This window comes from Mus caroli, unplaced genomic scaffold, assembly GCF_978045245.1.
Source record: "Mus caroli unplaced genomic scaffold, Mus_caroli_1 scaffold_11, whole genome shotgun sequence".
Taxonomy (NCBI): Eukaryota; Metazoa; Chordata; class Mammalia; order Rodentia; family Muridae; genus Mus; species Mus caroli.
This window is the reverse complement of record NW_028227266.1, coordinates 54,572,447-54,600,219: the sequence shown is the minus strand read 5'-3', so window position 1 is coordinate 54,600,219 and position 27,773 is coordinate 54,572,447. Positions and strand designations below refer to the sequence as shown.

The 27,773-nt window shown below is 42.4% G+C and overlaps 1 protein-coding gene across 4 annotated transcripts in view; it reads left to right on the top strand.

Annotated features, from left to right (window-relative positions):
* Positions 1-27,773, top strand: part of Peak1 (pseudopodium enriched atypical kinase 1) — a 219,129-nt gene that overhangs the window by 157,175 nt on the left and 34,181 nt on the right. For all 4 annotated transcript variants that reach the window (XM_021173067.3, XM_085844652.1, XM_085844653.1 and 1 more), the window contains 2 exons: positions 3,282-6,517; positions 22,806-22,990. In XM_021173067.3, coding sequence (XP_021028726.1) covers positions 3,402-6,517; positions 22,806-22,990 — 3,301 coding nt within the window. In that variant the 5' untranslated portion in view covers positions 3,282-3,401. The remainder of the gene's footprint in view (positions 1-3,281; positions 6,518-22,805; positions 22,991-27,773) is intronic.

Genomic DNA, 27,773 nt, shown 5'->3' with positions numbered 1-27,773 from the left:
CACATTTACTGTAAATGTAGGAGAATTACTTTCTTTTCTGGTCTTCAGAACTCCTGGTTCATCAAACAACAGAAACAAAATGAGAGCTTCATCAGTTTTAACATTCTCAGATTTGAATTGTGCTCTCTTTCCCTGCCTTTTCTGCCTCTCTTATTCTTCTCTGTCTTCCCCCCCCCCCACTATCACCATACAACATTATCTACTTTCTCCTATATTAAAATCAAGAAGTCCTTTCTGAATCTAACTCTTCCTACCCAAATCTTTTCCAAAGAGTCATCTGCCAGTGTCCTGCCGCTTTGCTGTCCAGCCCACCAGTCTGAATTCCATCCTCACTGCTATACCAGAACACAGAGAGGCCAGCCTACGCTTGTTCTGCCAAGTGTACTAGGACACATAGGCCCTCATTTCCAGTACCTCTGAGCAGCATAGGAAATAGCTGTCTGCTCTTCTGGCGTCCGCCTCATTGTTTCCTTGAATGTAGCTTTTATTTGCCTTTTTTTCTGAGAGAAAGGGGTAGTTATGCCTTCTCCCTGGTTCACCCCCAGCATGTTCTCTACCATTCCCCATGCTCTTCCTAGCCTAGAAAATACCCCCAAGCACATAAGAGGCACACAGTTCTCTCCTGTGTTCTAGATTGGTGAAAATCAACAGCCTACTCTGTTGTATGTGGGCTCACAGAGCATGCTCTGATCATCTTCTCTGCAGAAGTTATGCCATCTCCAGCATTTCTATCTTGGTAAATATCCTTGCACATTGTTGGAATAAACTCCACCTCAGCACCTCTTAACTCTCTCCAAAGTCCAGTCATTCTTTGAGCTAAGTTTCTGTGCCTTCCCTGATACGATGCCACACCCTAGGGCAGATTCTCATTAGATCTTAGCATGCCTGTAGCAGCCCTTGAAACATTTTCTTGTCTTTTATTCTTCCTTCCAAGGTCTATTTTCTGTCCAGCTCAAACTGTCTTTTGTAGCTCAGGTTTATTGAAGTTTCATTTGCATATAATAAAATTCATCCTTTTTAGTGTTCAAGTTTTATGAGTTTTGACAAATATGTGCAGTTGTGTATGATTGTCTCCAGTTTTTGTCTGTAAATCTCTGTATACTGGTTTTGGTATAAGTAGACATTTTTATTGTTTCTAGTAAATATTGAAGAATGAGATTGTTAGGTATCAAAGCAAATTTATGTTTAACTTTATAAGAAGCTGCCAAACTGTTTTCCAAATTAACTGAACCATCCAAGTCCTCACAAATGTGCCACATTCTCAACTTCTCAAACATACGCTCATTGATTGTCCCAGGAAGTTCACACTGTGGGTCTCACTTGCTTTTCTATATGCCAAGCAGCATTTAGTGTCACATAGCTATAAGGTATATATGCATATGTGTGTGTGTGTGTGTGTGTGTGTATATGAACACAGTCTGTGGTAGTATATCTACTAAAATCCATCATTTGTTTTGCATTCACACTCCCAAAGCCCTTCTGTTTTGAAAGTGTTTTTACTTTAGGTAAAAACCCGTTTTTCGTGTGTGTGTCCATGCGTATACTGAAGCCAGAGCATTGTGTGTGCTAGACAACCATACTATCACGAGTTACATCCCCAGCTCAACATGTTTTATTTTGATGGGGTCCCAAGTAATCAGTTGGACTTTTTTCATATTTTAGGCATTAAATCCCCACACTTTTGTCTGTCGTAAGGTTAGGAGTACTGTAGCTCTATTCTGAGTCTTGAACCCAGGAGGTTTGGTCCTGCCAACACAAGTCATTGTCATTCTATGTAGAAGCATAGGGCTGTTATGGCACTCTAGAAGGTCTGCAGTGCTGAGAGGTGAGTGGCACAGAACTTTAAAGGACAGTGCATTTAATCATCCCAGTACTAGTAGGAACATAGACAGATGCCATGAGCTTGCTGACCAACCAGCCTAGCCAAATTGGTGAGCTCAGGACCCCATCTCAAAATACAAGGCAGAGAAGAGCTGAGAAAGACATCCAGTGTCATCCTCTGGCCTCAACATGCATATGTGCACACACTCAACACAAATGCTTACATACACATACACACAGGAAGGGAGGGAGGCCCCTGTCTTTGGAAACAGAAGGGACCTTCTGTAATCCAAGAAGAGATGAGTACCCAATTGGAGAGTACAGCAAGAGTTGATTGTCAAGAAGAAGATGAGGTGCTAAGAGGCATAGATCTAGTCTTACAGCTTCTAATACCGTGTTTAAAATTCAGATTTGTTATTCTTCCCTAGCATCTGACTTAGGTAAGACCTAGAGTGTCCCCGTGTGGTTTTTATTCACCTGGCAGTATTCTCCAGTGTGCACACTGGCATTAGGAAGTGCTGCATTAGGTAAGGCTGGCCAAGAATACCTGGTTCCATGCTAATTAGTAAGAAGGCGATGGAGTCACATCTGTCAATGTAGTAGAGCAGTGGCTCAGCTGAGATTAACATGCAAGTGTAACAAGTCGGGGGCTGGACCTAAAGAAACTGCATTTCTAACAAATTCCAGGTGAGGCTAGTGTGTTTCTCTGAGAACCACACCTGAAGTAGCAGCAATAACAAACAAACAAGATGGTGTAGAATGGGACGAGACTCAGCCTCACTTATCCCAGTTATCTGGACAAGAGATGGCAAGCATCTGAACTGCTAGCAGTGCCTGGCGATGGCAAGAGTAGGGTCCAGTGAGATGTAAGAAGACAAAATTGGAAAAACTGACTTAGAGAAACGAGGGATTGATTTTTAGCGCACTGGATCCAAAGAGTCTGCTAAGCAGCTAACATATTAAGGGCGAATGGAAGAAGAATGCACAGGGACTGAGATATGTCAAGCAAAGATTGACTGACACTCACAGATCAATATCAAAGGCAAACCCAGGGGGTGGAGAGTGGAGCTCAGTGTATCTGAGGCACCGGATTCCCTCCCAGCACTCCCACCCCTGACTCCATACCACACACTTGTGTACGCCCAGCTCACACATGTGCACTCGAGCACACACATACACACACAGGCCTTCCCGGGAGAGGAGGTCACACAGTTATTTCCATGGACACATCAAGCTGGAAATTACATAGACACGAATATGAGTAAGTTTCCAAGATGCCGGTTAACTATAGAAAAGTTATTTCCACCCCACCCCTCACCCCCGAATTGTTTTTTTTTTTTTTCTCAATCCTTTGAAGAAAAAATTTAGACGTTAAAGCTAGTTTTTTTGCGTATCATTCATAGTGGTAAATCTCATATACCTTTCGCATTCAGATTTTTTTCTCTTTTTCCTCCCCACAGATTGATTGTACTTAGAGGAGCTGCTATGACAACATAAGGAGGTGAAAACTCACAGATGCAAATGCAAGTCTTGCTATGCACTGAAGGAAAAGCATTGTCTGCGAAGTTCTATTTTTAAAAATGTCTGCTTGTAACACCTTTACTGAACACGTTTGGAAACCTGGCGAATGCAAGAATTGCTTTAAACCTAAAAGCTTGCACCAGCTTCCTCCAGACTCTGAGAAGACGCCCATCACCCACGGCAGTGTGAAAACTAATGCCAATCACAGTAACAACCACCGAGTCAGGAGCACGGGCAACTTCCGGCCCCCTGTGGCTAAAAAGCCCACCATCGCAGTGAAGCCCACTATGATGGTGGCAGATGGGCAAAGCGTGTGTGGCGAGCTAAGCATCCAGGAACACTGTGAGAACAAGCCTGTCATCCTGGGGTGGAACCAAAACAAGACGTCCCTGAGCCAGAAACCACTTAACAACAATTCTGAAGGTGATACTGAAGGCTTTGGCAGTGATCCTCAGCAGTGTGCCAATAATGACAGTGCACAGAAGATATCCAGTAACAACAACGGGCTAACTGAAGTGCTAAAGGAGATAGCTGGCCTGGAGGCCACCCCTCCGGTCAGAGAAAATGAAACAAACTCCAGAGAAACATTCTTGGGAAGAATAAATGATTGCTACAAACGATCGTTGGAAAGAAAGATCCCACCCAGTTGCATGACTGGGAGCATGAAGGACTCTCAGGGCAAACACGTCATCCTGAGCGGGAGCACCGAGGTCATCAGTAACGAAGGGGGCAGGTTCTGCTACCCTGAGTTCTCCAGTGGTGAGGAGAGTGAGGAAGATGTGCTTTTCAGTAACATGGAGGAGGAGCATGAGAGCTGGGACGAGAGCGATGAAGAGCTGTTGGCCATGGAGATTCGCATGAGAGGGCAGCCTCGCTTTGCTAACTTCAGGGCAAACACCCTGTCTCCTGTTCGATTCTTTGTGAGCAAAAAGTGGAATACTATCCCCTTACGGAATAAGTCTCTGCAGAGAATCTGTGCTGTGGACTATGACGACAGCTATGATGAAATCCTGAATGGTTATGAGGAAAATTCTGGGGTCTCCTATGGTCAAGGAAGCATTCAGAGCACAATATCGTCTGACTGCACATCACCAGATTCCTCCTTCACAGAAGAGTCGCGCTCTGAAACAGCCAGCAGTTTATCCCAGAAGATCTGTAATGGGGGGATATCTCCTGGTAACCCAGGAAATTCTAAGGACATGGCAGAAACTGAGTCTAATTTTGAAAGTCCTCCTGGTAACAATGAGGAGAAGGACGAATCACTGACTTCCAAAAGCTCGGTGAAAGTGCCAGAAACACACAAAGCTGTCCTTGCTCTCCGTTTACAGGAGAAGGATGGCAAGATTGCAGTACATACTGAGAAGCCAGAGAGCAAAGCTTCTACAGATATCGCTGGCCAGGCAGTCACCATAAGCCTTGTCCCAGTAGAAGAACAGACAAAGCCCTACCGTGTGGTAAATCTGGAACAGCCGCTGTGTAAGCCATATACTGTTGTGGATGTGTCGGCAGCCATGGCCAGCGAGCACCTGGGGCGACCCAAGATAAAAGGTTCATCTTCTACTCCAAACTCTCCAGTTACATCACCTGCATTGACACCAGGACAAATAAATGCCCATCTCAAAAAATCCAGTGCAATCCGATACCAGGAAGTGTGGACTTCCAGCACCAGTCCACGACAAAAGATCCCTAAAATAGAATTAAGTACTGGGGGACCTGGGCCAAATGTCCCTCCAAGAAAAAACTGCCATAAGTCGGCACCCACTTCACCCACGGCTACAAACATCTCCTCTAAAACCATCCCTGTTAAGTCACCTAATTTGTCTGAAATAAAATTTAATAGTTACAACAATGCCGGGATGCCACCTTTTCCCATTATCATCCATGATGAGCCATCCTATGCCCGGAGTTCCAAAAATGCCATTAAAGTCCCCATTGTTATTAATCCAAATGCGTATGACAATCTCGCCATCTACAAAAGCTTTCTGGGAACAAGTGGAGAACTCTCCGTGAAGGAAAAAACCACAAGCGTAATAAGCCATACTTACGAAGAAATAGAAACTGAAAGCAAAGTGTCTGATAGCACTCCCAGCAAGCCCACAGACTGTCCCCAAGCTAAAGGGTTTTCCAACAGCACAGAGCGGAAAAGAGGCTCAGTAGCGCAGAAGGTGCAGGAGTTTAACAATTGTCTCAACAGAGGTCAGTCTTCTCCACAAAGAAGCTACAGTTCCACCCACAACTCCCCAGCAAAAATCCAGAGACCCACTCAAGAGCCTGCGGGCAAAACGGAAGGGGCACAAGGGTCTCAGGTGCCAGGCAGCAGCAGCAACAGCACTAGGGAGAAAGCAAGCGCCGTCCTATGTCAGATTGTGGCATCTATCCAACCCCCCCAGACTCCTCCAGAAGCACCTCAATCTAGCCCTAAGGCTTGCAGTGTGGAAGAGCTCTATGCCGTTCCCCCAGATGCAGATACTACAAAAAGTATTCCTAAAAACCCACCAGTCAGACCCAAATCTCTTTTTACATCTCAGTCTAATGGGGAAGGTGAGGCCCATCAGACCACAGAAAGCCCTACTACCAAAATTCAGAAAGATCCATCCACGAAGCCAGTGACTTCTCCTCCCTCCAAATTAGGGACAAGTGCCCAGAGTGAGCCACCGCCTCCCTTTCCCCCACCACGGTCTACTTCTTCCCCTTACCATGCAAGTAACCTGTTGCAGAAGCATTTTACCAATTGGACGAAGCCAACCAGTCCTACCCGATCAACAGAAGCTGAATCAATTTTGCACTCTGAAGGCAGCAGGCGAGCCGCTGATGCAAAACCTAAACGCTGGATATCATTTAAAAGCTTCTTCCGCCGCCGCAAAACAGATGAGGAAGAAGAGAAGGAGAAAGAGCGAGAGAAAGGGAAGCTGGTGGGCCTGGACGGGACAGTCATCCACATGCTGCCACCCCCTCCAGTCCAGCGCCATCACTGGTTCACAGAGGCCAAAGGAGAGGCCAGCGAGAAGCCTGCTATAGTCTTCATGTACAGGTGTGACCCTGACCAAGGCCACCTCAGTGTGGACCAAAGCAAGGCTGGGGCAGAGAAAGGAAGAGCAGAGGAGGTGTTACTGCGGAACTTGGAAGAGAAGAAAAGTAGCTATCTTCCATCACAGATTCCTGACAAAGCTTGCAGGTATGTAAACCAAACCAGCGGAATGCAGAAAAATACTTTAAATACATTTTCAAGTGCTAAGCTTTCTTTTATATCTTCTAAGATTGCACAACAGCCATTTCCGTTTGTAGGAAGCGCTTCATGGTCATTATCCATCTTGAAGATTAGAATATTATTAAAGTGATCTCATTGCACTGAACGAGGCTTATGGCCCTGAATCCCTAGCTAAAGTAGTGCATCACATTCTAGTAAATGCAGGGGGCTTTAACATAGAAAAGCAAATTCATAGCACTGTAATATCGATGTATAATATGTTCTGGATGCTGAGATGGAATAAGGAAGAAGCAAACTGAATGCTCTTTCCCTCATGCACATGAAATGAAACTTCAAGAAATTCTTTATGGTTTTTACCAAGTTGTTATTCTCACATGTATTACTTTATCTTGAGTCATTATTTAGGTTTTTTTTTTTTTTATTGGTGCCTCTTTTCAAATGTTGTAGAGAAAGAATGGAGCAGAGAGTTAAGTAGTTTATGGATTTTTTTAACACGTAGGTGAAATAAGAAATAAGAAAAGTTGGTTATTGATACTGAGATCAAGGGTTACAATCCTCACTTCACCCAGACAGCTGTAAGCTCTCTAGGCAATAGTCTTCTTAAATACTTCAGTTACTATTTTTTGATCACATACTCTCTTCATGGTACATCCAAATATTTTTCTGAAATCCTACTAAAGCCTTATAAATTGACTGCATTCATCAGATGAGGAACTGAGAATTGGAGAAGAATTGACCAGAATCTTAAGTTAGTCTTTATTAGAGCTGTGATCCACATCTTGATTTGTCTCACTCGAAAACGTTTTTTCTTCCTGAAATGCTACATCGCTAATGAATAGGAGGTCCAACAAAGGACTAGAAGAGTAGCCCAGCAGTAGTAGGGTGCTTGCTTAGCATGTGTAAAGATCTGGCTTCAGTCCCAGAACTGTACACACACACACATACACACATATACATATATATATTATGCTTTTATATATGTGTGTGTGTATATATATGCATATATATATATATATATATATATATATATATATATATGTGTGTAGGGACCCTGTTTTTCCTTCCTATTACTATAATAAACGAAGTTAATTAACTGTCAGTTAAACAAGTATCCAAAGTTTGTAACAAAAGAGATTTCTTTTTAATCCTTATTCACTTTAGTCTTGAACAAGTGTCCCCAGTACTTGATTCTTCTGAGTCATCTTCCTGCTGGCATACAGTAAACTTTCTCCACCCAGCTTGGCCTCCTCTCTGGCAAAGATAACAACTTCTGATTGAGAGGACAGACTTTTCTATAAAAAATAAGTAAGTGAAAAATGAACATTTAATTTCTTCAATTTTCCTAGCAAAATGCCAGGAAGTTTTCTTCATGTTCCTTACTAAAATGATCTTACCTCCACATAAATGTCAAAATGCTAGCAAGTCTCAATTTTCCTGAAACTCACTTACTAACAAAGCAACTGAGGTAAAGGCAGTGCGTTCCAGAGAACAGCCTTCTCGTCGGTTGAATCTTGGGCTCCCTTTTACATCCTTGGCAATAGACGGTCATGCTCCAGCAGTAATACAATGCCAGACTTTGGACTCCTGTTTCATTTAGGAAGGAAGCCACTTACATAGCACATAGCTTGCATTACCTGGGAAGGAATGGCATATAGCTCTTATAGATCACTAAATGACTTTTCTCCTGTTCAAGTATGGCTGTAGTAGATGTATCCAGACCCTGGAGAACAGCCAAATAATGGCTTAGCTTTTTTTTTTTGTGACTCTTTCCTGTGGCTATACTATACTGTATGTGGACGTGAGGCAGCCCAAGCCCTGAGCATGGCGGACCCCTTTCTGTTGAATTTTTAATTTTTTTTATATAACTGTCCATGAATCCAAATAACACAGTTAATGTGCTTCACCGATACTAAGATTTGGCTGTTTCACAGTTGTCCAGAGGAATGTTAAAACACACTGTCAGGTTCTACTCCAAGAGTTAGTTTGTTTGTCTGTTTGTCTGTTTGTCTGTTTCTTTCTTTCTTTTAATTTAATTTAATTTAGTTTAAATTTTTTGGTTTTTGTTTATTTTTCGAGACAGGGTTTCTTGGTGTAGCCCTGGCTGTCCCTGGACTCAGAGATCTCCTTCCCTCTGCTTCCCTAGTGCTGGGGTTAAAGGCGTGCACCACCATCCCACCACCACCACCACCCAGCAGTCCCCAGGGTTTCTAATTCACTTGGTATGAGGTATATCCTGACTTTGCACATCCAACAGGCTGAAGTTGTTGAGCCACGCTTTAGAATCATTAGTCTTAACACTGTTCTAAAGATACATAAATAAAGCTATGATTGGGATACTGAGCAGTTCTTAGAGGCACATTTAAATTTTCCCATTTTAGAATGTCCCAGAGTAGGTAGAAAAAAGAAGCATTCAATAGGTTATTTTTAGCCTCATGGAAAGTTTAAAGCATGAATATGTATATTGAAAACTATACTCCATTTGCTTTTTAAATAATTACCTCATTTACTTGGATTGTCATTGATATTTACTTGAAGCAACTTTGAGAGGGAAAACATTACAATCAAATGTCAACATTTGTGTTTCTGGTTTGATGGCAGTGTGATCATTCAATTACCATCTCGTGCCTGGGAACACACAGCTGAAAGAAATGAAAATACGGTTTTTCTATAAGTAAATGAAGATGCCAAATCTAAACTGTCTGTAAAGAATGAAGAATGAAAAATGCCCTTCTGATGGCTATCCTGCAGGGCCTGAAAGATGAGAGCCTGGTAGAGCCTTGTGCTTGGTATTAACGATTTCTAACATTTATTTGACTTTCCAAAGACATAAATTGAATGTGTGCCATTAGCCTTAGAAAAAATAGGGGAAAGACGTTGCTGCAATAATGAACTTGGGTTTGACTTTAGCTTTGACTCTCTGGTCCTTCAGTATATAGGGCTATAGTGATACTTATCGCATAGAATTAATTTGAACATTTTATGGGAAGACATAAAATAGGCTGTCCAGGGTCTGGCATATTAGATGTTTAAACGTGTTAGTAGCCCCTCTATCCTCAATGTGGTAAGTGCTCCGTGCACAAAATGATAAAGTAGACCAGAACACCTAGTGATTAAATCAGCTGAAATCCACTTCTCTGAAATGAAATTGGAACCAGATCTTAAAAGACAAATAAGGCTGAGTATGGCAGCATATATCTGTAATTCTATCAGAAAGGACACTGGGGCAGCAGGATTGTGAGTTCAAGGCCAGCCTGGACAACCCTCCCCCATGCACACTTATCAGCTAGGTTTTTGTTGTTGATGTCGTTGTTGTTGTTTTTAATTATATTTTATTTTTATTTATTTTTTACAATCCATATTCCATTCCCCACCCCCACCCCCATCCATCATCCGTCTGCTCCACATCCCATGCCTCCTCCCCACCTCCCTGTCTCCGTGTGGACACTCCCACCCCCTACCCTACCTGACCTCTAAACTCCTTGGGGCCTCCAATCTTTTGAGGGTTAGGTGCATCATCTCAGACCCAGAAGTCTGAGATGTGTGTTGGGGGCCTCATATCAGCTGGTGTATGCTGTCTGTTTGGTGGTCCAGTGTTTGAGAAATCTTGGGGGTCCAGATTAATTGAGACTGCTGGTCCTCCTACAGGATCTCCCTTCTCCTCAGCTTCTTTCAGCCTTCCCTAATTCAACAACAGGGGAGAGCTGCTTCTGTCCATTGGTTGGGTGCAAATATCTGCATCTGACTCTTTCAGCTGCTTGTTGGGTCTTTCAGAGGGCAGTCATGCTAGGTCCCTTTTTATTAGCACTCCATAGCCTTAGTAATAGTGTCAGGCCTTGGGACCTCTCCTTGAGCTGGATCCCACTTTGGGCCTGTCGCTGGACCTGCTTTTCCTCAGGCTTCTCTTCATTTCCATCCCTGTAATTCTACCAGACAGGAACAATTATGGGTCAGAGATGTGACTGTGGGGTGGCAGCCCCATCTCTCATTTGATGCCCTGTCTTTCTGCTAGAGGTGGACTCTATAAGTTCCCTCTCCCCACTGTTGGGCATTTCATCTAAGGTCCCTCCCTTTGAGTCCTGGGAGTCTCTCACCTCCCAGGTCTCTGGTGCATTCTGGAGGGTCCCCCTAACCTCCTATTTCCTGAGGTTGCCTGTTTCCATTCTTTCTGCTGACCCTCAGGGCTTAACAACATTGAAGGCAAAAGGAAGAGGAAAACAAATGGAAGCAGGATGTGTAGCTAGAAAGGATAGTGAATAGGAAATGCTAACAAGTGGAACTCAAAAAGGAGAAGAGACACTCCCCAGAAGTTAGTGCAGTGGGGAAGGGGAGACGTTATCATAAACTGGGCGGTGAGGAGGGAAGATGTTTGTTAGGGGTACAGGCTTCAGGAAGGATGAGTTATGGTGGTCCATTCTTCTGCATGATGACAATACTTAATACAGTTAGTATTTCAAATGTTCTAAAAGAACATATTTTAAGCCTTATCACAAAAAGTTATATTCATCTGTAGTCACCAACCCCTCCCACATATACACTATTGCTGATGCCAAAAGTGCTTGCTGACAGGAGCCTGGTGTGGCTGTTCTCTGAGAGGTTCTATCAGCACCTGACCAATACAGGTGCAGATACTCATAGCCAACCACAGAACTGAACCCGAAGATGGCAATGGAAGAGCTAGGGGAAGGACTGAAGGAGCTGAAGGGGATTGCAACCCCGTAAGAACAATATCAACTAACTGGGCCACCCAGAACTCCCAGGGACTTATCTGACATCAATCAGTAGGAGGTAGGGAGGCTTGATGTCCCAGCGTAGGGGGATGCTAGAGGGATGAGGTGGGAGTGAATGAATGGGTGGAGGAGCACCCTCATAGAGGGGAGAGGGAAGGGTAACTGGGGAGGGGGATAACATTTGAAATGTAAACAAATAAAGTTAGTAATAAAAAAATGGAGCCCCTTTGAAGGGAGTCCCTGAGGGACATGGCTTTAAAAAGAATCTTGGGACTCCAGTCTCAGTTTCTCTGTTTCTTTTTTTGTTTGTTTTGTTTTGTTTTGTTTTGTTTTGTTTTGTTTTGTTTTTTGTTTTTCTGAGACAGAGTTTCTCTGTGTAGCCCTGGCTGTCCTGGAACTCACTCTGTAGACCAGGCTGGCCTCGAACACAGAAATCCGCCTGCCTCTGCCTCCCGAGTGCTGGGATTAAAGGCGTGCGCCACCACGCCCGGCAGTTTCTCTGTTTCTTATCCTGGATCCCTCTCCCTGTCTTTCCCCTTTCTCTGCTCATCCTCCCTGCCTTCCTTCATCTCTTCCTGTCTCTCCCCTGTCTTCCCCCTGTCTCCACTCACCCCATCCCTATCCATTTCTCTCATAAGCAGCTTTCTCTACATACACCCTCAATGACACTACCTAGGCACAGGCCAAAAGGCAGTGCTCCAAGTTACCGTGGACTGAAATTGTAAGCCATGATAAATCTTTTCTCCTCATAAGTTGATCATCTCAGATTACTTTGTCACAGGATGAAAAACTAACCAACACAGATGCTGATATTTTCTTTTCCCTCTGTTGACCTTTGTACTGACAGTGCAGAAGCATCTGGATAAGAGTAATTGCCATGCAGCCCGAACAAGGCCACGGCATCAAGTGGTACTAGGAATTTAAAAGGGGGAAAAATCAGTTTTGCTTAAGACTAAATAGTAAATTTGTATTAAATCTTAACCCTTGATCACTTATCTTTTGGTTTTAATTGTGTGCTAAAGTGAAAGTACACGTGTGCATTTCAGAGGCATGCCAAAGATCCTAAGGGGAAAATGGGTTGTGCTGGACAGCTTCAGTTAGGAACTTTAGCACCTTCTTTCACAGACCATGGAAAGGACAACTGGCAAGCCACTTTCAAGGAGACCAACTACGTTTGTGATAAAACTCAAGCTTTCAGACACTACAGCACTGACCTTGACAGCTTCCTAATCCTTAAACCATTTGCTAGATGAGATTGGTGGAGGCACTAACAAGAGGTCAATTGTTGGTTGGTTTATTAATATCCTATGGTGGGATCTATATTTGAAGGATAATTCCAAATGACTGCCCCTGTAACATTATAAAATTATGCAAATGGATTTTGACATAACTGAGAACAGGAAGTTCTTTGGTAGACCCTCACACTGCAACTAACATTTATGAAATGCCATTTGGCACTCTAATTCGGTGCCAGCAAATGGCTGGAGTTCTCTCAAAGGTTATTAATGTATACCCACTCTCCACCTATAAACTAGATGAGACTGAGTCCCTGTATGTCTCCACAGATTAAATACAGAAGCAAACAGGGCAATCTGCCTGTCAGCTAGTAAGCTGGACACCAGAACAGCTTTGCATTAGAAGACAAAACTTTCTCGTCAGTGGTGCTAGTAGTGGTAGTAACCAGATCTTGATTCAGCGCTATATCCTTACACATCTTTCCCCTCAAGCCGGTGGAACCAAGAGGAAATAACGAGATGAGTAGCCTGGACTGTGACTAGTCGGGAATCTCTGCTCTGCTCCTTTTAGAACGCTGTCTGCCCACTCTTCCTGAACTCAGCATTCATAACATAGGGAATAATGTGGTGGAGGAAATGCAAGCTCTGGAGCTGACAAAGATCTGGCTTCTCACTTTACCACTGGCTTGATTTCACTTCTTTTGAGCTAAGGTTTTCTTTTGTATTCAACGGGGAAAAGATGATGCTATACAGACAAAATAGATACCACTAAAGCACCTAGTTGGATAGATATAACAGTAAGAGTTGACCTATTTCCCCATTACACTTAAGTAACCAGAACTCTGAGCATCCCTGCAGCCTGTTTTGAGGAGTCATATATACCTTTCTGAAAGAGATTTCCTCCGTGAGCACCGTCCTCCTGCTCATTTAGTCTTGTTCATAGGCCTCCAGATACTCAGCCTTTTTTCCTATCTAAGGCCTTCATATATATTGTTTACTTAGAATTGAAAGTACAGGATTACTTTTTAATGAAAACCATCTTTAAAAGGGTCATTTTATTTTTGAAAGACCTTTTTAGAGTACAGAAATGTTAACTATATACAAAAGTAAATACACACAGGCAGGCAGGCAGGCAGGCAGATTCAGATATTTACCACTGAGGGGACTCTAGCCAGTTCACAAGCATGGCTCTGACAGGTTTTGCCTTTCTCCCTTGCTAAAAAGCATTAGATGACATTCCTACAGCTAGCCACAACGTCTGTTCCTCTTCCTCCTCCTGAAGCTGACTACCAAGCTATCAAGGTATTGAAGTCCAGCAATGAAAGCCCCTTTGGCTCACCTAATTAACCTGCCCAATTAAAATTAAACACCTCATCCTAACACAAGGACTTCCCTTGTACCTTTATCTTTTTGAGCCTAGCCTGTAACAGCTGAGCCATCTCTCTAGCCCCTCTTATACCTTTCTAAGCTGCCATTTGCCTCCGGGCCATGTCTGTCCCCTCTCTATCCAGAGGCAGTCCTGTGTCCCACTCCAGGACAAACGCCCCAACCCCTCTCCCTTGTTCCCTTCCCCTTCTTCCTCAACCTTTGTCTCCTGTCATCTCTTCCCTGTTCTTTGTACCTCTGTGCTGAGAACTTGATCTTTGAGGTCCTGAGCTGATAAGGTTCCCTACAACCACAAAGCCACACTTTCCATTTTCTAGGTATAGTATAGTTTATATTCCTAGCACTCAGGAAGTCTGAGTCAAGGCTGAATCGTGAACCTAAGCTAGCCTGGGCTATATAGTGAGACTTAGAGAGAGAGAGAGAGAGAGAGAGAGAGAGAGAGAGAGAGAGAGAGAAGAAAGAAAGAAAGAAGAAAGAAAGGAAGGAAGGAAGGAAAGAAGAAAGAAAGAGAAAGAAAGAAAGAAAGAAAAGAAAGAAAGAAAGAAAGAAAGAAAGAAAGAAAGAAAGAAAGAAAGAAAGAAAGAGAGAGAGAAAGAAAGAGAGAAAGAAAGAGAGAAAGAGAGAACAAATGTACGTACGTGGGCATTAGGTAGATGGCTCAATGGTTCAGAAAACTGACAGCTCTTTTAGAGGACTCAGGTTCCTTTCCCAACACCTACCATAGAAGCTCACAACCATCTGTAACTCCAATCCCAGGGGATCTGGCCCCTTCTTTTGGTCACCAAGGACACCAGGCATACTTGCAGTAGACAGACCTGCAGGCACAACATCCATACAAATAAAAAATTTAACAAAAAAATCAATTTACATATCATGTCTCCTTCACCCCTCATCTTTTCCCATAGCCCATGATTGAAGCAAATTCTAGGAGTCGCTTCACTTTTATTTCAGTGTGTCGCTCAAAATCTTAACCTTATACTGAACAAGATTCTTTAAGTCTTACTGGCTTAACATCATTGGCGTTAAATTTTACCTATACATACTAATGACTCTTAAATGTATATCTTTACCCGCCAAATATTCCCCATGACTTACATGTACTTGAAAAGTGTATTTCCAATGAAACATGTGCAAGACAGAATTTGATTATTCCCTATAAGTACATTCTGTTCCAAGTCTTCCCTTCTTGTAAATGGCCTGCCACCCATCCATTTGTTCATGCCAGAAGATGGACTCATCTTTGGTTCTTCTCTTGGCTCTTCCTCCTGCTGACTAAACTTCCAAAATACACACCACATCTATGCTCTTATTTACATTTACCTGGTTTGCCTTACAGTGTCTTCTACCTCATTTACTGAAGTATTTTGCTAATTCTTCTTGCCCAGTCTCCTGCCTTTTTTCTCTTTAAAATAGCCTGGTCCTCCTAAAGGCTAAATTCCATTGTTTAGCCACAGTAATGAAGTCTGTGTGTAAGACCTCTGCCTGCCCGCTTGTTCTGTCCCCAGTTTCTCACCTCCTTTTCCATAGACTTCTCAAGAGTGTTAGCTTTCTGATTCTCAGGCATGATGAACATGAGCCTTTGGTGGGACCCTTTATCAGAGGATAACCTACCCTGTCGGTTGTTGTATAGCATGACTGAGTTTATATAAAGGGCTCAGGAGGAACACCGAGGTACTCTCTTAGGACAATTGACAAAGTCTGGAGATATTTTTTGGTTATCACAGCCAAGAAGGCAGAAAATACTGGAATGTTCCTAGTGTGGGGGTAGCTCTCCACAACAGAATTTATCTTGCTCAAAAATGTTAGTAATGCCACTTCTGAGAAACATGGTTTAGAAGAGGCACGTGATAAACACTGTCTGTGCTTTGGCTCCTGTCATTGCGGTTGTTGCTGTTATGAGAGTAACCCTGCCTCGGGTGCTGTTGTTAGATGTGTATTGAAGCAGTGTGCCTAGTACCCAGCAAATGCGGATTACTAGTAGAAGGACAATTATCTATGAACATTCTCTGCAAGAGCAGCTCCTATTTGAAGAAATATTTTTGCAATATAAATAATTAGTCTTTTGGCTTGTTTAGGGTTTTTCAAAATAAAACACATCTGTATTCATTATTACTTCATATTTCTTTTTTTAATTTATCAATTATTTTTATTAGTTTTTTAAATTAACATACAGAGTAATGGATTTCATTATGACATTTTCATACAGTTTGCTCTTATTGATCTTCATCTCCAGCTCTCCTTCTGTACCCCATGCTCTCCAGCTGGTCCCCTCTTCCCCTCGTCTACACTTATGTCACATGTCTTCTATTACCCTCTTTGTCCTCTCTCCCCTCTTGACATCTTTGCCCCACCCCATGGCCTTCCTTTTTGTTTCACAAACTACACCTCGCCTCCTTCTATTTCAATTAAAGCAATTTTCCTTTTAAAGCACCCTTACAATCGGGCATTTACTGGGTCTGTACAGTGTGCTTCTCCCTTGCCTTATGCTTCCAGAGTGGCAGAAAGAATGTGGGCATCAGGGATGGACAGCATCACTCCATATTCCCACACTGCCACCTCTGAACTCAGGTGGCCTCAGGCAGGTCATTTGCTTCTTTAAGCCTCAGTTTTCTCATCTGTGAAATGGGAAGACTTGCTTCTATGTCTGACACTTGGGTGTGTCACATGGAACGTGCACAGCATATGCGGCACTGAGTAGACTGTCCTGAGAGCTCTTTGTCTCAGTCGGTACTCATTCCCATTGCATTTGGTATTTGTACAGACTCTTCCCTGCTCTGACTCATGGAGCAAAGGAAGGTAAGAGTGAGGGGAGAGCTGGTCTCCAATGCTTCCTGGCCTATGGAGATGGTGCAAGCCCCGACATCCCTCTAGGCTAGTATCTGTGGTGAGAGCTGGGCACTTGCTTCTAAGAGGCTGCCTTTTCAGGCGATGCCTCTCCCTTTCCCCATAGTCTTCAAAAGCAAACCCAGGCTGAGTAACTTCGGTAGCCATTGAGAACGGCCATCTTTTCCAAGAATGAATTTATCTGCTGTTCATTTGCACAGATGCCATTTTGACTTTGAATTTCACAGGATTTTAAAATTGTAACTTTTTAAAACTATAGCTTTTCTTAGTTTTATGCAGGTGACAGTGATTTACTGATGGCCTGTGTTCTTCCTTGCTTTGCCAGCATGCAATCGGTGGCCTTGAAAACACTTCAAACAGCTGTCACATCTGTTTTTACTTTTTACGTGGACCCCGTAGAGTGTCAAAAAATATGAGTCTATTTCAAGACTTTGCACCTGCCTGCCATATCCTGTGTGCACTTGGTTTACACGCAGGAACTCCTTGTGTTTGACCACATTCTGTTAGACAGCAGCAGGACCTCATCCAATCTCAGTTAAAGGTTAATCTCGGTTCAGGATAAGAAGTTTGTTTGACGTTTCAAAGGCTATGGAAGCTTAGTGGGAAATTGGACATACTAGATAGTGATCAATAGATATGTCTTCCCACCTGAGAATGCCAGTGATTGGGAAATGTGGCCAAATAAAGTTGCTGACTTAGAGACCAAGGTAGCATTTCGAAATGTCACCATGGGAGGGGTCTGAAAAGTAGAGCTACAAGAAGAAATGGAGTTTGACTTTGGTTAGGTTCTCCCCTCTCTTCCCTACCAACAGGTTTTAAAGGTGTGGGTCATGATGACTCTCCTTGAAGGTTAATGGCTGATCCCACTTCTGCAAAGGCCACTTTCCCTCGAAACCCTAGAAGTAAACAGCCCATGAGACCAAAGACAGAACCATGAAACATTCCTCTGATGTTCAGATTTTAGGAATTTGAGTCTTTGCATCCATTTATTGTTGGTTTTGATCACGTAGAGACATCTGTAGCAGCTGAAGAAAGCTGACAGGTAAAATAAAAAATGCTGTTTGCCCAAGAGACAGGCAGTCTCAGTAGCATTCTGGTTTCATTAACTGCCCCTTCTGAAGCTGAACAAAGATGGTTGCATTTGAAACTTAAAGTGGAACTAAAATTATGGAAATATTTAGATACAGAAAGGCCTTTAATCTGTACTGATGGAAAATTTGATTTGCCTGTTAAAAGATACATTCAGACATTTAACAGAATTCTTACAAAAATCTGTCTTGAACAAATTTTCCAGGAAAAAAAAAAGATTATTTCATTTGATGCTATAATGATTAATCCTACCACCTGGGTAAAGCAAGCAAGTCTTCACATGGGAGATTGTTTCCATAACTTTGAATTATGTATGAATATTGCAGACTGATGAGATTTAACCTTCAAGGGATTTATTAGATAACAGACAGATCTGTAGCAGTGTGTCTGTTGCTTTTGAACACCTTACAATCATTCTACAAATTCAGAGGAGTAATCTCCATAGTAAATATGACAGTTTCTTAAGTGTTAGGTCAAACATAGCAAATTGCAATTAAAAAACACTCTTTAATGAAAAGTTGGTGAATGATTTTAGGTACAGTCACCCCTCAGGATCTGCTGGGGTTTGGTTTCAAGGTTTCCTTGGATACCAAAATAGAATCTTTGGATGCCTGAGTCTCTCTGTGAAATGATATAGAGTTTACTCTACATATAACCTCTTGTAGACATTTTGTTGTGTTTTTTTTTTTTTTCTTAAGACAGAATCTAGTCATCTTGCCTAGGCAAACCTTACTCACTATGGAACTTAATCTGGCCTTGAGCTCTCAGTTCAAGTCCTCCTGCATCAGCTTTCTGAGGGCTGGTCTTCCTGAAATGTCCCACCATGCATGTCTCTTTATAGACTTTAACTTCTTTCTTTATCACTTAACATAGCCTAGTCCAATGTAAATGCTGTGTGACTAGTATTTTTCTGTTTTGTTTAGGGGATAGAGGGAAGAAATAAAGTGTATATGTTCAATATTGGTCCACTTTTTTCCTGGATATTTTCTATCTGAGCATATAGGACCCAAGGATCCCAAGAGCTGTCTGTGCAGTTGGATGCACATCACCTTCCATTATGAAAATACAATGAGTACTGATGGGCCACAGAGAGGCTAAGCCAGTTTGACAGAACCTGAAGATTAAGGACTTAGATATCATTAGCATAGTTATTACAAACTCTCCACCTTCTGTTACAGGACTAGAGACTCTTTGAAAGGAATTTAAATAGCAGAACTATAAAAAGCTCACAGGCCATTCATTACTTAAACATAGTCTTGTTTTATAAAAATGAATATGAAATTTACTTACCTTGAAAAAATACCTAGTTGGTCATTATTTCATGATTTCAGCACATGTTAGCCTCTAATAAGACTTTCAAATTATATTCTTCATGATTTTCATTTTGTAGGACTTTCCCTACACGTCTCTTGAATGAGATGGCGAATTTTCATCGTCTTTTATCTCCTTCCTCCCTCATAGAGTCATTAGTTCAGAAGATCAAAGTGCTAAGAAAACAAACCGCCAGCATCTAATTTCCACACAAGTGTTCCATCACATTACACATCTCCCAGTAAATCAGTGGGGAGACGTCCTGTCAGGAGATAAAGCCTATATAAAAGATCACTTCAGAATTTGAGACGATTTTCTGATTATTTTGATCATTTGTTTTCTTAATAAATGATTCGAACTCCTTTATGCAATTACTGTGCCCACTCCGACACTAAGAGGCAGGTTTTCCCGTCTTCTCCTGGCTGCTCTGTCTCCTCCTAATGTTTATACTTAAGGAATGAGTCGCTCTTGCTCATGCTGCCTCAATTCTTCAGTTTTTGGTCTCTGTAGTGCTACCTAAATTTCAACTCTTAGAACCTATCTTTTTCCTCTCTTTTACTACGCTAATACTACAAAGAGTTGTTCTTCTGCCAAGCATTAAGACATGACATATCATTGATGTGTCTTTAAAGTTCTTACTCCTTTTAAGACTGTCACTGTAAATGCAGATTAAACATTTCAGCATACATTTACAAATTCATAAAGCTGCATAGCTTTCTATAGTTGACAGTTATTTTAACTGGTAACCTTGTGTACCAGTCAGTGCATTCTAACCTGTTACATAGTCTGTGCTGCCCTGCTCCCCAAAGGGTTAATAAATCTAGCTTTCATGCTTAGCTCCCCAAAGGTAATTTGGCAGCTTTCCAAGACCAAGCCCCTATAGTAAAGGTCAAGGTGCAGCAGGTGTGACTGAGGGACAGGATTTGAGTATCTTGGCCTAGCTTATACAGCTTGGAACTCTTCGGAGCTCAGTGGCCTCTGCTCGGTCGGCTTCAGAACATGGCTGACAGGTTTGAGGAGATCCTGTGAAATGTCCCTCAATGGGGAATTGTGTGAGTGAGTACAGCGGGTGAGTCTTTGATATCTCTTGCTTTTCAGCATCTATGTTTTGTTTGTCCATACCCTGTATTATGTATGTGGAACAGACCCTTGGATTCCAGAGGTTAACAACAGCTTCTCTTGCAGTGGTTTTCACAGTTGCTTATCCCCAGCAGCAAGGTAGAAAAGCAGGCATGGCAAGCACACAACTGTAGCCCCAGCACTGGAGCACATCTGGCCTAAACAGTGAGTTCCAAGTTCAGGAAAGACCCTGTCTCAGAAAAACAAAACTGAGGTGGAGAATAGCAGAAAAAGACAACTGACATCAACCTCTGTCCCCCAAAGATACCTGCACAAGCAAGTACATACACACATCCGTGTGCAATATAGAAATAAACTAACTTTAAAGTAAAAGAAAAAGGCCCAAGAGCAAGTTCAGAGATTAGGGATCCCTAACAGCCTGGCTGGCATTGAATCGAAGACCTAGCATATACTAGACAAGCACTTTCTCACAAGCTCTTCTCAGCCCATTTTAAACTACTTTTATTCTGAGGCAGCCTTGCTCCATTGCCCAGGCTAGCCTTGTAGTCACAATGGAGCCCAGGCAGGCCTTGAATTGGAAGGAATCCTTTTGTTTTAGCCTCCAGAAGAGCTGAGATTACAAACCTGTAACAGCCCAGAGGTGGTCAGCAAGTCCCAGTGCTTTTCTCTGCCCTCCCAGCGCTGGGACGTCCCACCTGTGTGCAAATGTTTATGGGTTCTGAGCACCTGATGCATGTCCTTTCCTTGCACAGTGAGTACTTAGTCAGCTGAGTAGTCTCTCCAGCCCACAAGTTTCTGTAAGAGATTTTACATCTGTGTCGTTAAAGCGTACATCAAGTGCAGGCTTAAGGAGGTAATCTGAAGGAGTACCTTCTTACCAGCCTTTAATTTTAGAAATTATGCATGTATCTGGACAGAAATATAAGTCTTGAAATCTGCTGGCTGCACAACTTCAGAAATACTGTTTCCAAGCCAACAGAGTCTTTCTTAAACCAGCAGTGTCGAGTGAACTAGAAGTTCCATTATGGGCTCTGGCTCTTGGGAACTGGAGAAGTGGGAGGGAATTTCTCCTCCAGCAGTCAGCAGGGCAGTCTGTGTAAACATGCTGCCTCTTCTCAGTGGGCTACTGTAGTCATCAAAGCAAAAACAAAATAAAATTAAATTAAATTTAAAAACCAGGCCTGCCACACAAAGCTGGTTTCTCCTTAGAGGGGACACTGTAAGGGCATGATAACAAGGAGCTTGGCCCCTCACCTCCATACAGCCAAAGCGAAGTGACACTTCCAAGCCACTGCGGGCGGGGGGCAGAGGGGCACACTACTGAGTAGCTATGCACACACTGAAGGAAAAAGTAAGTTCTCTTTGCTGGGTGAAAGTTAATGTAAACTACTTCTAATTTCAAGGCAGCACATTTTGTGTAACTAAAATGTCCTTTCTTCTTTGAGAGGAAAGAGTGTTAAAGCTCCAGCGTTCTACCTCCACAGTCAGATGTAGTGGTTTCCTAGAAGGACATCCAGTCTAGGTCATCGGTGAGGTCTAGGTTCAGGGAGAGACCCTGCTTCAAAAGAGCAGGAGCAGTCATTGAGAACTGTTGGTGTCGTCCTCTGTCCTGAAGACAGGCATCCACACATGCACCCAAACCCCCCCCCCAAAAAAAGTTTCTTATCCTCGTTTCTCTTTGCCCAGAAAGAAATCAGAAAGAATATGGTGGGATTTGATGGTCTCAGAACACTTCTTGAATATATTTCATTGGCCAGCAACTTGCGATTGACCGACTTGGCCGTCTTATTCTCCAGCAGTTAGTGACCATTTGATCATCTTGTACTTCATGACCATAGAATTGACACTGTTTTCATCGGGAGTGGGGAGAATGGGAAGAGTGGGGAAACTGGAAAGAGAAAGCTAAAAGTGAGTTGGCAGTGGCAGAAAAAAAGAAAGCTTGACCTTTAACTGCCTCGTGACCAGCAGGATGCTCCGGACTTGTTTTCTTCGAGGAGAGTCAGCTAAAGAGTTAAGCTCTCTTTTCCATTTCCCTTCCTCCTGTACCATGTAGATGAGAACTGACCCTTCTGTCTACCTGGCATTAACTTATCCTTTCATCACATAGTATAATCACAATGTTACTCCTAGTTCTTTCTAAATACCTCAGTAAATATTTTAACATGTAGCGAATACTATGTGGTAAGTAAAGCAACGTGTGGTACTTACTATAGTAGTAGAGCACTATTAGGGGATATAGTAAATACAGTAAATACAACAACTGACTTACAAAAGTCTTGAGTATTTCCCTTTAATCAGTTAAGCATTCATTAGCTTTTATTGTTACCTATTCTCTCTTTAAAAAAGAAAAACAAGCAAACATGTAGGTGTAATGACCAGGTATGAAGGTCTCAGATCCTTTCTAGTTAGCTCTGACTATCCTAGAACTAAACCAAGCTGGTCTGGAACTCACCGAGGTATACACCTGCATCTGCCTCCCAAGTGCTGGGATTAAAGACCTGTGCCACCACACCCTGCTCTATAAATCTAAATGTTAAGAGAACTTTTGAATAAAAATTTGATGGACTGTTTTATTTGTTTCAGTCGTGTGACCCATGAAGTGGCAGGGGAACTTTCTCCTCGGGATCCAAGAACTCCTGCTGGGAAGCAAGATGGCACTTCAGTCACACCAACACTGCCTCCACCTGACCTGGAAAGGGAAGAAGAAAAAGATGACACTTCGGATCCTACCGACGTGAGTCCCTGCAGTGCAACCTACAGCAACTTAGGTAAGTACAAAGGTTATATAGACAGTACCTAAGCCTCGTCTTTATGTACAGTAACACCATTGGAGTTATAAATCTACATTTGTTTCAAAACATAACATTCAGGTTTCTACGAGTCTTTTTTTTTTCTTTTTGGTTTTTTTCGAGACAGGGTTTCTCTATGTAGCCCTGAACTCACTTTGTAGACCAGGCTGGTCTCTGCCTCCTGAGTGCTGGGATTAAAGGCGTGCACCACCACGCCCGGCACTAGGCTTATTTTAAATGCCTGCCCCATGAGCCCTGTGCCTTGTGCTAATGTAGACCTTGCCTTAAAGGATTCAACCTGAAGAGAAGAAGGGAACTTGTATTCAGTATAATATGATAAATACAATTGCGGAAACACACGTGGAATATTTCCATGTTACACAAAGAAGGATGTCAAAAGAAGCCTTCCCGAAAATCATTTCTGAGCTGATTTAACTCACTGTCAAACAGAAGAAAGAATGTTCCAGACAGAGGCAACAAGTGAACAAGACGATGGAGATACAGAATAGCTTGGTGCCGCAGCCATTGAGGTTGCTGCAATGTGGAGCATTAGATAAGATGTATTTCAGGTTAAAATCTTAGACCTTTTGTTATTTGTGGTAGTGACCCATAAAAGGGCTTCGAGAAGACACAATGATATGAGTCAGAATGGGTTCACATAGGCTACGGTGTTTGGTAGCAGGTACTGCAGGACTACATGACAGAATGAGGGGGCCTCGGTCAAGGTGGGGAGAAAGAACAGTGGACAAACTGAAGGAGTATTTCAGGGCAAAATATACACAGGATTGAATAATGTGAAGGGTGGGATTTCTGACCTGTATCAGCAGACTTGTAGTATGAGTCTTATGGTTGGAGGTGTTTGAGCAGGGGCTGACAGCTGTGTCACAGACCTGTAGTAGTGAGAACCTGCAAAGAGACTAAACAGGATTGTTTCAGAAGTGTCTGCAGAGCTTCCTCGGGTCTCTGCTTTCTTCACTGATTTTCTGCAATTCCCAGTGACTGCTGGGTGATCTCCCTCCCTTGAGTATCACAGTTTCTTTCCTTCTGAAAAGGAAAACCTGGAATAGCACAAGGGGGGTTGGTGCTTATCTCCTGTGGGGAAGACGTGAGCAGCAAGGACTGCCTGAGTATCATGTGCCCGCAAGATTCTCATGAACCACTGACCCCTGTGTAGGAACCAAACCGCTGGAGTATGTCTCTGAAGGACCTAGTTTCTCATCTCCTTGCTTTGTCTTTTTCCTCCCATCATGTTATTTTAAGGAAAAGTGATATCAGAATCAGCTAGTATGCTTAAAATTTGAAAATAATAGGTTTCTTAACTTATAAGTCCAAAAGATTGAAGCCATAGGAGAAATACTCTGTCTGAGAGACTCAGTCAGAACAACCCTCAAGTACTTGAAATTATATTCTACAAGAAAAGATTTCTAACTGCAGTGCCAGTAAACTTTATAGTTGAATGGCTTATTGGACTTTTCTCATTCCTTTATATTTTTAGAAGTACATTGTAAGATGAAGTTTTTACTTACTTCATGCCCTAAAATAGCATATCAGGAATTGTATGAGTAGATATCTTTGCTATGCGAAAATTTCTTTCATAACAGCCTCGGTAACACTTATCACAATTGTTGGGAATACCATACAGCATCTCTTCCTGAAATTTCTATTCGCTACTGGGTGTGACATCTTACACCTGGAATCCCAGCCCTTGGGAGCCTAAGCCAGAAAGGAGCCTAACCGTGATCTTTAGATTACCCTCGGCTTCATAAAAAGACTTTGTTTCCTCCCCCCCCCCAGAAAAAAAAAAAAGAGAGAAAGTGGGGCACAGTGGCACGTGCCTTGATCCTGGCACTTTGTAAGTGGAGGTAGACAGCTCAGGAATTCCCTGTTATCCTCAGCTACAGAGCTGTGACTGTCAAGCCAGACTGACCGACATGAGACCCTACCTCAAAAGTAAATACCTATATAGATAGGTACATAGATACCAAGATATCAAAAAATTAAAAATTTTTACAAGCTTCCCTGTACATTTATCTATCTTATCTCATTGTTAGAGGAGGTTGAGCCGTGATTAGAACCCAGAGCCTTAGGCACTCATGGCTCTGATGCTCTCAGTCATTACATTCTTGCAAAGCCCTGATGATAGGCTGTGAAGTTCAGTCATCAACTTTCAGACATAGAATTAAAGACTTCAAAAAACGATAGTTACTGAAGAGTCCAAAACTACAAATGTCCTGTGAGAAAGACTGATGGATTTCCATTGAGTTTAGCTCAGTGGTAGAACTCTTGCCTAGCAGTCACAAGACCCTGAGTTCAATGCCCAGCACCAGAGGAAAGGAAAAAGCATGGAGTGCCTTCCTTCTCTTAAGTATATGATCCTGTTATCCAGGCTTCCTTTGGGACTTTTGTTGTTGTTGTTATTCTTACTTTAAAAAACAAACAAAAGGGGGCTGATGAGATGGCTCAGTGGGTAAGAGCACCCGACTGCAAGTAAAAATATAATACCCAGAATTCACCAGATCTACCTAAAGGCCAATCGTCTACGGAACTTGCAGCCATTCTGAAGCTGTCCAGCTTCATGGTGTGTTTTACACTTTAACTATCAAATACATTTTGATGCACTTATCAACCACCAAAAAGGGGACAATCCACAGCAGAGTTAGACCTAGAAAAATAATTAGCTTCAAGCCTTCTGTAAGTGCTTCAGTAGCTCTGCGCTTGACCTTGTATGGTTTGATACCTGCTTACTTTTTCTGCTTAGGAGGAGTAATAGTTAAGGCTGCTCCCATCAGTACTAGAAGCTGAGGGCTTGGCTTTATTGCCATTTCCCCTGGTGGAACAAGTATGTAGGTGGCATTTGGAACTCTATTTTTTAAAGACATTCAGCAAGTCATCTCCGTGCAATTAACTCCCCCATTAGGTAACTTTTTTGTGATTTAAAGCTCTAGTAACTTTTTTTTTTTAATGATACCGTTGAGCTAGACATGGTAACCCATACCTGTAATCCTGGCACTTAGGTGGTGGACAGGAAGTCAGGAGTTCAAGACTGTTCTGGAAAACATGGAACCCTATCAGTTCAAGACTGTTCTGGAAAACATGGAACCCTATCTTAAAAACAAATAGGGGCTAGGGAGCAGGGAAGTGGAAATATGTGCAAATGCTGTGCAAACATTAAGACCTTAGTTTAAATCCCTGGTGCCCACATATGAAGCCATGTTGGGCCACACATGCCTGTAACCCCAGCACTACAGAGGCAGGAAGCTTCCTGGGCTTGCTGGCCACCAGCCTCACCCCAGGTTTTGTGTGAGATCCTATCAGATGGAAACAAAGTAGGCCATTAGAGCAGGCCACCCAGCGGGCTGGTGACTTCACGCTGGTTAGCGATCACATGGACCAAGGGTGAACTGGCCTTGACCTTCTTAATCTCACTCAATCTGAATTTTAGGACATGTCTACACCCAAAGCAATTTCCTGAAGAAGTGATAGAATATCCCTTTTTATTAAACCGTTGACAGTCTTTGTTTCTTATGTCTGTCTTAAAATGTCTTTAAGAAGGGTCCCTGGTTGTCTTTTATGTGGGTGTGTCTGACTACTTCATTATCTGGCTGGGATCTGAAGAATATAAGTTCGACTCTGTTGAAAGCCAGCTGATAACTTTAGGCCTCTTTCATTCACTTTGCAACTAAGGACTCTATACATTGCTTTTTTAAAAGCTCAATCAAGTCTCCCTTTACTCTACGTATTTTTGGCTTCCTCGTCTTTCTGTATTCTTACAGCCTAGCACATTATCTAAAACACACAGGAGGTGCTAAGAATGTGTTTGAATAAATGAGCTAAAAATGACTGCTGGGTTTGACTTTTGAAGATTCCCAGATGAAAGAAATCTGACTGTTCCCAGGAAAGTTCACATGAGAGACTTTCAACTCATGGTTTACGTGCTCTATTAATCTATTGATCCAGCTTGTTTTTCTACTATTGGACTTAATACATAAATTCCGTAATTAAGGAACTAAATGAACTTTGCCTCAGTCTTCTACGGGTCTCCATAAGAGTCTGTCCACAAACTTCACTTCAGTTACTTTGAGCAAATCCTTAAAGCTTCCCCCTTCAAACACCAAAGCCTGGGGCACATTGTCTGTCAGAAGTGAGGTGGGCCTCCATACACAAACACCTGCAACACTGGACTGCTGGTCTTGGTTTGAGTATGGAATACCATTAGAAGTGCCCGCTCCTAAGAAGTCATTCTGAGCAGCACCTCACATCTGTGTGCACAATAATTACTAGGCAGAAAGCATTGCATACACTGCAGTGTTAGTTATACGAACCAAAGATGAAAGCATTGCATTTAAGGACTGTCAAGATGACTCAGCAGAGAAAGGCACTTGCCACCAGGCCAGACAAATCTTCGTCAAATCCCTGGAACCCACATGGTAGATGAAGAGAACCAGCTCTCCAAAGTTGTCTCCTGGGCCCCAAACCTGTGCGCATGGGTGTACAAGACATGCATACATAAGCACATACACACAAAATAAATAAATAATAAACACAATAAAATATTTTAGGAAGACTTGCAGTTAGGATTATCTGGAACTTTAAAAAAAAAAGCTGAAGTTGACAGTTTTGAACATTTGTTTGAGCATTTGTTATACCTCCTATAATTGCAATTATTTCTATTAAAAGAAATGAATTTTTGCTCCTAAGTTAGTTGCATTCATATTTTAAAATAGGTTTTATATCTGAGAATTAGTTACTACAGTACAGTATT